This window comes from Lemur catta, chromosome 11 (genome assembly GCF_020740605.2).
Source record: "Lemur catta isolate mLemCat1 chromosome 11, mLemCat1.pri, whole genome shotgun sequence".
Lineage (NCBI taxonomy): Eukaryota > Metazoa > Chordata > Mammalia > Primates > Lemuridae > Lemur > Lemur catta.
In genome coordinates this window covers 45,520,802-45,532,977 of record NC_059138.1, presented here as the reverse complement: position 1 = coordinate 45,532,977, position 12,176 = coordinate 45,520,802, and the positions used below count along the sequence as shown (strand labels likewise).

Sequence of the window (12,176 nt, the reverse complement as noted above, 5' to 3'; positions counted from 1 at the left end):
TTAAATAGTGACAATAAATATTTTGGAAAAGTACATTCACAATTTATTAATGTATCTATTTTAAGGTTAAATCTTCTTGGAATGTCTGGCAAGAAATGGAATCACCCTCTTCTGCATTGCAAAACAATGTCTCCCTCTGTCTCCTTATATTTTTTTACTGGATATTATGCTTATTTTTACCTGTGCCTTTTATCTTCTACTTGCATGTAAGTTTCCTGACGGAATAAGACTTGCACATACACTTTTGAAATGTACTCCATGGATATAAACAGAATAGATATATACAGAATAGATACATGAATGAATGATGTTGTCATTATTTGACATAATAGAAATATCAGTTTTCAAATTAATTTTGGTGACAATTAGTTGAAGTATAAAACCAAAAGAATTAGGCTTGGCTTTCCTGTTTTTTTCATAACGAAAATTAATCATGCACTCAAGAGACTCAATATAGTAATATCATATTAAAAATGCAAAATAGCAATGATTGAAAATGTTAGGTCTAACTGAATATGGATGGGAATTTAAACAGAAACATTAATTTGAAATAGGCAATGAGGTTCTCGGGATAATATCTTTTATTTCTCAGATGAAACGCATTACAAACCTTACTTAGTAGTAGCGTGGCGGTTATCACTGCTTTGTAGGTTTTGCAAGCATTACTTTAAATTGGGAAAATGAAGTATTTTATTTGATATCTTAAATTAAATAGATTATACCTTTTATGCTGTTACCTAAATTTCAAATGGTAAGAAAACTATGAGTATACTATCTTGAAATAATCGCTATGCTTTATTTTCTCAACACATTTGCGTTTTAACAAGAGCCTTGTACTTTGTGGTATCATATACTTTAAGTAGCAAGAGATGACAACTTAGTCCCCAAAACTCAGCTAAAATAGTCACACTTTCTAATTGACAAAAGTTTCCAATGGAATGAAAGCTGTATTACTGGTATACTAAAAACTTTCTAACTTATTTACATTAGGGCATGGCCAATGAGAATGCGTAATATACACCTGCATGTGGTTTTTAGAATCAATGTGACAAAACAACACAGTGATGCAGCTATTTGTATCTGTTTTTGTTTTTAAAAAAGTCAGGCTCTGAATGAAAATGTCTTAAGATGTGGTTCAACTAAGTAATGGTTTTTAATACCACAGGATAGATTATTAAGATTGATTTTCTGTAGGTATTATGGAAGTTTCTGCCTCAGGGACTGTTTAACACAAAAGCTAGAACTTTTAGTATTTGGCATAAGAAATCAAATCAGTTTCTTTCCTATGATTTTTACATAAAGTCATATAAAGAAGGCAGAATTCGCTTCAGTGCAGCTTAGACATGAAATTAAGAAGGGAATTGATATTGAGTGATCAGACACACAAAAAGCGAGTGAACCCGTAATACATCCTAATGTTTTATAGACAGCATTTTACTGAAGCTTAAGAATTGACTTTTGTCTTTACTCTTTTAGAGTAAAGAAGTAAGAATTATAATGGCTTACAGATTGCAAAACAGTCACAGATATTAAGCTATATTTTAATGCTTCTAAAGAAATTGGAAACTAAAGTAAGGAATGAAACTTAGATCTCTGACAGTATTCTAGAACAATAAGTGATTTTGTCTCTAAATAATTTAAGCTAAGTAACTAGAAAGAGTGAGCCAGTATGAGAAGTAATTTGAAATTGAACTTCTCAGAGGATAATGTAGCATTTCAAAAGCAATATTATTTGTGTGACCCTCCAACCCTGTGCCTTACAAAATGGGTACACATTAAATGGTAATAATTAGAACTACATGCACAGCCTTTATTTATTACATTAGCATAGGTAAGAAAAACTACAATATACATCAATCAGGGAGGAATTCTGCAATAGTATTATTCTGACATAATCTGTCTCCTGTGTGTTTTATTCTGACATAATCTGTCTCCTATATGTTCTTATCAGAGAGTGGTTTTTAGTCTTTAGTTTGCAAAAACATTAGCCAGACAATTTATCAAAAAGGTAGGTCCTTCTTGTTCTACTCCCAGAATTCTGCTGAAATAGTTTTGGTGTAGTTCCAAGGCATTTATTTGTATGTCTAAGGGCCACCTCAGTTGATTTAGTGCAGGTGGCCATGGCTTACATACTGAAGAGCGAAGATACAAGGAAATGTTTTAGTTAGCAAATCAGAACACAGTTGGAAAAAGATGCCAAATAATTTGAGCCTTTGAGTGCTTCTTGCTCAATTACCTGAGGAAATGTGATTAGTATTAAGAATGAAATTATTTTTTTAATATGAAAGCAGATAGAGATTTATGCATAAGTGATTCTTGAAAAGTCTAGCTATACTTGTAAAGCTCTGCTCAGGTAAAAGTAGAACTATATTTGGCCCACAAAGCAATAGGCAATAATAGTCTAAATCCTAAGAGAACTCTCAATTAATTTTTTGTTTAAAAACATCTTTGTGAAATGTAAGAGTGGTTGAATAAATTTATGATAGAAATACTAATTTTGAAGGCACTAGGCTTAAAAATAATTTTATTTAGAACAAATGCGGATATTTTTCTCCCCCAAAATGGATATTTCCCTGGGTCCATCTTTAGTGCAATTTTTCTTTTTTTTTTTTCTTTTTCTCATTTATGATGAAGAGAGTGAATTGCTAGCTTCTAGAGATTCCACACATTTTTAGATTTCAAATAGTCTTCTGTAATCTTTTTTAAAAAAATCACTGTGTCATTGATTTGGAAAAATGACCCACCTTCTCCATATACAAAAAAAGCAACTAGGAATTGACAAATTTTCACTTTGGTAAATACACAGAAACATATACATTATAATATAGTTAATCTGTTCATTGCTGTTTTATTTGCAGATTCAAGAATGGCTTTGTTTAAATTGTCAAACCCAGAGAGCAATATCAGGACAGCTTGGAGATGTGGGCAAAATGCCACCTCCATCATCAGGACCCAAAGCATCCCCCATACCTATACCTACAGAACCACTATCTCAGAAAACAGCAATGCTTCCTCAAGTAAAAGTGAAAAAGGAAGAACAAGAAGTAAAAGTGGATGCCGAAAAAGTCATTCTAGAGAAAGTAAAAGAAACACCTTCAGTTGAAAAATATCCCCCTAAGGTAGATCAAAAACAAGAAGAAAGTAAACCAGAGAAAGACAAAGCTTCAGCTGTTCAAGAAAAAAAGCCAGCTTCTGAAGAAAAAAATTTACTCCCAGAAGAAAAAAAACCAAGCTCTGAAGAAAAAAAGCCACCTCCTGAAAAAGAAAAGCCACCTCCTAAAAAAGAAAAGCCAACTCTAGAAGAAAAAAAGCCAGTCCCCGAAGACAAAAAGTTGCCCCTGGAAGCAAAAACATCAGCTCTAGAAGAGCAACAGAAACATGACTTACTTAAAACTCAAGTACAAATTGCTAAAGAAAAGGGTGAAGGCAAAGTGCCTCCAAAGGCAGTACAAGAAGAGAAAAAACCACAGACCAAGCCGGATTTGCCACCTGGCATTTCTCAGAGTTTGCCTAAGGAAGATGATAAGACAACCAAAAAAATAAAAGAACAGCCACAGGCAGTATGCATAGCAAAATCTGATCAGGCAGAACCTGGGAAAGAAAAAACAGTAAGTTGTATTTTCTTAACTTTGCACAGTCTCATGTATGTAATTTACTAATTTTTACCTAAGTAAGCAAGTTGCTCAAGGGTAATTGTATAAGTGAAGGCCTTAAAACAATTGTTTGCTGAAAATGAAGAACTTTGCTTTTTGACAGCTTAATGAAGTTTACATAATGCATAGATAATAGCATTTATTTTTCTGTGTCTTATGCCCATTATATAATTTATCAAAATCATACAGAGTGATAAAGAAGTTTCCTACAGTTTTAAGTTATTTCTTTTTTTTTCTACTATGCACGTAAAAATCTATATCCCCTTTAACATAGAACAGTATGGCTTATGTAAGTTTCTATTCATTTTGCCCTTTGGTTACACAACAGTCAACTTTTCTTTTCCCAGTTGAAACCCTTTTAAGGTGTAGTCAGCCTTAAATGATTGCCAAAAAAAAAAAAAAAGATGTGACCAAATCCAAAACAAATGTCATCTTAAAAATTCACGAAGTAATTTGTTATAGTATTTAGCATGTTTTTAAATATATTTTGCTAGGAGTTTTATTCAATGTATTTAATATTGAAAGGCTGTTTATAATCCAAGCATAATCTAGAATAATATATATTCTTTTCTTTCTCTTTAATAGAAACTTTTTAGAGTAACCCATTTTAATCAATATTTGCACAAGCAGTTATATCATTTTTGGAGGGATTCTGATGTTTTTACAGCTATAAGAGATCTTACATCATTCTTATATCTAATTGAATAATTTTAATTCTCAGATAACTATAATTATTTAAAGGAAAATTAAATGACATCTTAGCATTAAAATTTAGTATTTAAGCTCTAACTAGAAACTATAGTCCATTCTGACTCTGATTCAGTTATTTTTTGTGTACAAGTTGAACACATGCTTACTAACTATAAATCCTGATCTTCTTTCTTTATATAAATAAGTTTTGTCAGGGTCAAAGAAAGCAGATGCCTATATAGTCTCCATTCTCATGGTGGGATCTAGCCACTACCACCACCTATTTCTTCTTCTAGCTGATCTTTGTGGAACCTGATGCTTGGTGCTGATTGCCCCTTTGTGACACTATCCATGGCTTTGCTTTCATGACCCTCTACTTTTTTGTTCTCTTTTTGTTTTTCTGATCACACCTTACAATTTTACTTGGACCGTCTCCAGGATTTCTCTTTGTCAATTCCAAATGATAAGATTTTTCTTGTTTTTCTTTAACTTCTGTCTTCTTTCCTCCTAGGGGAGCGGCATGAACAATTTTTAAACCCATTTGTGCACCTCCTATCCCTCTTTTGAGTGTCAGACTTACAATTCCAAGTACCCAGGAGGTAGCTCCACTTTACAGCCTCACTGTAAATTCAAACTCAATATGTCTGAATCTTATCCACTTCTCTATAGAAGCTGTTTCTGCTTCTGACTTTCTATTTCTGATAATGGTACCATCATTGACCTGTCTTCTGTCTCCCAGTCACTAATCTGAGTAATTGAAGTTTTCTTCTTACCTGCCCCTTGTTCTCCACATCCGAGTTATCACACCCCTGTCCATTAACTCCTGTTCCTCAGGACACTGCCTTACTTACAGCTTTCATGACCTTTTGCCAATTATTGAGTAATCTAATGATTGGTCAATATGCCTTCCCTTTCTCCCTTCTCCATTATATAGTTGTCAGATAAATTTTTTGCAGGATTCAATTAATTTAACTCCATCATTCAGATATTCCTACTGATTCCTTACTGTGTTTTAAATATCATCTAAACAAGAAGGCTTCAAATATTTTGTTAATGTACTACTTTTTTGTTTAGCACCTTTGTCACTTTTTAAATCATTAGTTTCTCTTATTGTACAACCTCAATATGTATATAGTTATTTATTTATAAATTGAATTATACACTATTTTACTAATATATTATTTATAATATAAAACATTCAAAAAGAATAGAAATCAGTGAAATAAATTAAAATTACTGTTCTTATTATATTTCTTTAAATGTAGATAACATTTAATGACATTAAAAGATGATTAATTCTAGTGTTTAGAAGAGCATTGATTGAATATGCCATAGTATTTTTTTAAATCTTGGCCTAAAATTTTATGATGGAGTTATATGAAATCCAGCTTCAAAGTTAAGCTTACTTTGATCTTTTTCTGTTTAGTTTTAATGACTATCTATAGAAGAAAAAAGGTAATTCAAAAGGACATACCAGAAATGAAAGAAGTGGATCAAAGGTACTCACCAAATCTTGCTACCTGTTTTCCAAGCTTGGAGTTGGAAACCAATTATGAAAAATAAAATTGTGACAATATCACAAATTAGTGTTAATCTTCCCTAATACCAGTCATTTGTTCTTATTGGCTATCAGAAAATGTGGGGCTTTTAAAGTAATTTTTTCAACAAATGGTTTTAAAACCCACTGGAGTTATTCATCGGGAAGATTTTTAAACAGATTAAAATATTCTGTTTTAAAGTTTGTTAAATAAGCAGATATGATAGCTTTTAAAAGTGATGTATGTCATTTTATGTAGCATAATCACATGATGATCTCAAAATATCTATCTTCAAAAGGCAGTTTTCACATCATAATTTTCTCAAAGAAATGTTATTTATTTTTCCTTAAATATCTAGTAGGTAGCATATTGCTGACAATTAGCATTTACTTTCTTTCTAAATATCTAATAAGTAATGTATTACTGATAGCCACTTGTAATCAGCAAAAAGTTGAATAAATTTAGAATTCTGCTATTTTAGTTAAAAAATTAAATCTTCATATTTTGTAGCTTTTTAGCTAACTTTCCACAATATAATCAGTAAACTTCTGTGATTAAAATAATTTCATAGTTATTCTCCATCTTAGCACAAAATATAAAGGTCTCATTAGTACACGATGTACTATATCAGTAACATCATCCTGAGGCACCCTGTCCAATTCTGGCTTACTTATAATGAATGCAGTAAATGAATTTCACATATACTGGTATCTCTCTAACCTTACACTTTAAAAAAATAATTGCAATCAAAGAAGCCACTCCTCAATATTTAATATATCAATTTTTTTCATTAGCATATGTATATTTATTAAACAAATTACTCATTATTGAGGCTGTGTCTTTACTAATACATTTTTCCTAGGGGACTAACCGTAGTAATTATTTTGTTATTGAAACAGAAATAGGGAATATTATGAACTAACATGTTAGAAATGTTCATAATTTGATTCTATTGTTGCCAGACATTTTGCTACTTACTTTCTGCTAACACTTTTTCCCTAAATCTTTCGGAATGTTTCTTTGTTTCTTCCAACAATATTTGCTGACAAAGGAGTACAGTTTGATTTCCACATATTACTTTAGTCATTTTTCCATGGCAGAAAAATATGTTTCCTCAAATATACCTGATTTTTTTGTCTTTTCCTATTAAATAAGAAATTTCAAAAGAAATATTTCTTATTTAATTTAGTGAAAATTTGTGCAGTACTGGGAAATTTATTTGCTGAGAATCATAGAGTTTTGTGATGGTGTCATCTGGCTTTAACTCCAAAGCAAATTGTGTGTTTAGGGTAAGGTTTATTATTAGCACTTACAGGTATAGATACAGATTTCAGTTTTTCTGATAACGTCAAACATTATTTGCTAACTTCATGTCAGATCTTATTTAATTTGATGACCATTGTTTTTACCTTGGTATAAAAAATTATGAAAAGCTTGTAATGATATGAAAAGTGTCAGCTTCCATATTAGTGTATGTTTCTTACATTATTAATTTTATTTTAACACATGATTATTTTGAAGAAATCTTTTGCCTACTACTTACCCATTATAGGAAAGTTGGTTTAGTTGAAACTAGTTAATATAAGCCATAAAGCCGCCTGAATGAATGATAAGCTTTAATACAAAGATGAGCAAATGAAGTGATTGGCTCATTGTAACTTCTCTTTATGGTAAAACTCCCAGTTTTTCCTAAGATTCCTCACAGACCCTGTGACCAACTGATACAAGAAGTGAGAGAAAAGTGGTGGTAATCTATTCATTACATATCCATAAAATTTAATATATTTTCTATTTTAGATATAAAACTACAGTAAAATATCCTATTATTTTCTTGTTGTAGTCCATTGGATCGTTTTCTGTAGCCACCAGGGTATCTGCACCCCGCAGAGGAAACTCCTGTCTAGGTGACATAGTTGGCTTTCTCAGCCCTTCTGGAATCTGGCTCCAAAACAACTTTCAAGCAACCCCTAGCATTCCCCGCAGTGACAAACAAAAAAAAAAACAGCCAAATATGCCTTTGTGTTATTCCTGAACATAGCTCATGCTTTCTCCTTTTTGAATCTGTTCTCAGTTTTTCTATGTGCACTGACTCTGCACTTTCACATCAACCCTGTTAGAAAAAAATCCCACTTGAACCTCCAAACTACTTTCCTAGTGCTTGTTGCCTGAGTCTGTTCTTCTTTTCCCTAGTGGTAGTCATTTTTCCTGCAGCTGAATTTTCCATACTGATTAGTTTTAAAATTAGTTTTTATTTACAATCAAAATAATACTCTTAATTTACCTCTTCCTATATTCTGGCCACTGTGTTAAGTCCTTTCTGTCTCGTTGAATCTACATAACTATTGATAAGCTTAATATTATGATAATTGTTTTAAGGATGGGGAAACTAAATTTCCATGCCCAAGATCACATAACTGGAAGGCAGCAGGACTAGGATTATAGTCCAGTTCTGATTACAGAAACTATGCTGTTAGCTACTGCGCAAGATGATTTTTTCCTGTGATTTTTTATTATAATTCTTCATTGCTCTTAGCAAGTCCCACTGCAATCCCAAACACTTTGTGTAAATTTTTACTTTGTTTACATATTTATATTATTTTATTTATTCATTATTTGTCATTTGTGTCATTCATATTATTATAGCATGCTGTTTACATTTCTTTCTTGCCACATCATTTTGTCTCTTCATTCATATCTATCTTTCAAAATGTTGAATAGAATTAAAATTCATCCTGAAATATAATAAATAATTTGAGAAGTATACTTTTAAAAAATTTTTTAGTTTAATAATTTTAAAAGTCATGTTGCCACTTAATTTTCTTTTTTTACTTATATACATAAAAAGAATGCTGTTTAAATCTTTATTTGATATATTACACCGAAATACTATAGCTCTTCTGATAGAAATCAAACTTTGGACATCCTTTAGCATGTACTTTTATTTCTGGTTAAAATGGCCCAAGGGTAAGTATTTAAGTTACATATAGCCATTGTATATAATGGCCACATTATCACATAGGATGAAAAATAATCAAGTTTTCTGTAGTGACAAGGACTCCCATATTATGGTGTTTAGGTGAGAGTATTCAGCCTTTCAGTCCAGGTCCAGTAAATTTTATGGACTTAATTTTGTTTGCAGTGTTTCAAAGACTCAGATCAGCAATCTGTGTCGATGTAAACTTTGTATAAATTATTAAAGATCATTTACTTGTTATTTAATTTTAGCCCTTCAAAAATAAATGACTTTGGGAAAATTAGACACTTAACACTGCATTCCTTCTTTGCACAGTTTTACATGCAACCTAGAAGTCAGTTCCTAACCCCAATAATATTCAAAAAACTTCTATTTGCCTTTGATGTGGAAGGCTTTGTAAAAGGCAGAACCAAATTTTGCAATTCAGGTATGTCTTAGCACATTCTCTTTTACTAGTGACGGCCTTGAGATACACCACCATGGGAAAAGTTCCAAATGGGGCTCAGTTCATCATTGCTTCTCTCTGACTGGTCTGCAGTTCGATAAATGGCAGTGAGGTAGTGGAAGGAAAAGGAAAAAGCCTGTAGAGAAAATACTTTGCAAACTTGCCACCTCATAATGTGGAAGAGGAAGAGTAAGTTAGGGGGAAAGAATCATCACAGTGTCATTATCATAGGTAAATTATGATTAAATCCTGGGAGTAGTGTGGAGGAAAGAGACCAGGAAGTGAGTGTCAAGAAAGATAAGTGGGTGGGACATAGCACTTAGAAAAGAAGAAAAGCATGAACATGAGATTGTTTAAGGGGGGATTATAGGGTAGGTATCTTGATGTTTATGTGTATTAGTCTTCTGTCTAATGTCACTTAATTTCCTCTGTTACATTATATATGTCTGATCTAATCTAATGTCTCTAAAATGAAAGTAGAACCTTCAGAATGCATTGTATAAAACTGTGATTTTTTAAATTATACTCAGTGAATTTTACATATAACAGCAGTTACATTTCTTCCATATATGCATAGTTTTATAACATTCTTATGTTTTATAACATTCTTTTGTTTTACAATATATGTAGACACAAAATAAAGAATACACATGATACTATCAAAATTTGATTATGAAAGATAATTTTCTTGATCTTTTATTCACAAGGAGCTTAGGTACCCCACCCTATGGGAAAGGTGTTCACTGTGATTTAGTGAAGAGTGCGCAGGGCTAGCATAAAGAAAGGCAGACAAGGAAGGACAAAGAAAACATATTGAACTTCAAAAAATGTGCTTTGGCATTGCCTGGGATGTGATGAGGTGGAAATGTCTCTCCACTGACCTTCCAGAAAGTTCTGAGTAGAAGGCCGCTTCACTTTTGCTTGCCTCTTCAATGTGTAGCTCTTAAAAGAAAGGAACCAAAGTGAGTTGGGTGCTCATCAATCCTACTAGTACAGTCTCAAAACTGTGCGTAGGTAATCTTTTCCTAGAAAAATATCCAAAGTGGTCTAGGACAGTTAATTCTTGGTAAACCAAAGAGTAGGCATTGCTTTTTGCATAAAGTTGTTAAGAATATATCAGACTGTCTTTTTAAATTGAGCCATGTTGTAAATTCAGCAAAAACATTTTACCCTATAATGTGCTCAGGATATATCATTAACCATACATGATGAAGATGTATATTGAGACAAAAATGAATGTAAAAAGAGTATCAAACCAACAAATTTTGTATTTGAGAACTCTAGCTAGAAAAATGGGAATAAAAAGGAAAAAAAGAGAAAGAATGAAAGAAAGAAAGATAGAGGAAGGAATGAAGGAAAGAGGGAAGGAAGGTTTTTTGTATGTTTATTGTTTGTTGTGCAATCTCACATCTGTTCATTTGGGCCTTGGATAGGTCAGAAGAGGCCATGCCCACACACCCGCTGAAAATATTGACATAGTTCAAGATACAGACTGAGTGGAATCAAGGCAGCCTCATAGGCCAGAATGAGATGCAACATGCCCTTAGGCAGCTCCTCCCTTACCCCTCCACTCTAGAGGGCTGTTGGGCTATTGTGATACTCCTTTAAACAGGGAAACTGTTTCAGTTTCATTTTATTCCTGTGTATTTTTTTAATTAGCAGAAAAGTCTCTATGTTTAATTTTCACTTAAGGCCTCTCTGATTTTTTTCAGTCATATGTTATTTGTCAAAAAAATAAATGTTCTTCGATCACGTATACACAAAGAAAATAGATAGGTACTCTATTTGCCATTTTCCATCTATGATTTTATTGCTAGCAGTACCACAAAGACAAAATTCAATAACAAAGCAAAAAATAAATATGATTTATTCTTACCTTAAAAAATTATGTATATATATTTTTTAATTTCAGCATATTATTTAATTTCAGCATATTACAGGGGTACAAACGTTTATGTAGCCACTCTGATTTTTGAACCTAAATTGCTGTGGTGGCATCATCACAGCCCAAGGAAGGCATCAAGTTCAAGGCTGTGGTATGCCTACTGAGGTTCCCAGCTCCCTGGAAAACTCATGCTCCTACTCACAAAAGTTAATTATCATACTGATTGAAGGAAGCTGCCTTTGAAGATAAAGCACCAAGTAGTTTCAAAATCAGAAGACATTTATAAGTGATATTAGTGAAACACCATAGAGGTGGGATGCTGAAGATAATTGTGATTAACAACTCTACAAAAATAACAGCTGGATATTTCTCTTTAGCTGAATTGATGAGTCAGACCAATTATTGCATAACTTTTTCAAAGTTTATGATTTCTAAACATTCACTCTAAGTGATATAGAGTTATAATATTAATAACACTACCAAGTATATGCAGTGTTTTACAGTTTTCCGAGTGTCTTTAAAAAGCAGTGCCCTGTTTGACTCTCTCAACAACAACCCTTTGCAGTAGAGGATGCACATATTATGTTGTCTTATTTGCTTATTTTTGTTAAGTAAATTTCCCAACATCCCGTACAACTTGTGGCCAGGCACAAAGCCCATTCCTCTGACTCTTTCTTGTCCTTCGCCTGATCTCATAATCCAAAGGTATTAATTATGTTAATGAAAAAATTATCATTAAAGTTTCCTTCACAATTCAAAGTTTATCCCAAAGTAAATTTACTGAGAAAGATAATCAAATTTGTTAAGGAAAATGGCATCAAAATGTGAAAGTGTAGAGTATTTATGAAAGAAAATAAAATATCATTGAGAACTGAGACTTGATTAAATTTAGTTTAAATGTAAACTAACCTTGATCAATAGATATGAATTATCTTCATTTTTGTTCTCATTCAAACTTTTTTTTAATATAGATATATAGTTGAAAAAAACT

The 12,176-nt window shown here is 32.1% G+C and overlaps 1 protein-coding gene across 2 annotated transcripts in view; it reads left to right on the top strand.

Annotated features, from left to right (window-relative positions):
• Positions 1-12,176, top strand: part of PCLO (piccolo presynaptic cytomatrix protein) — a 348,144-nt gene that overhangs the window by 167,843 nt on the left and 168,125 nt on the right. For both annotated transcript variants that reach the window (XM_045564481.1, XM_045564480.1), the window contains exon 4: positions 2,859-3,608. In XM_045564481.1, coding sequence (XP_045420437.1) covers positions 2,859-3,608 — 750 coding nt within the window. The remainder of the gene's footprint in view (positions 1-2,858; positions 3,609-12,176) is intronic.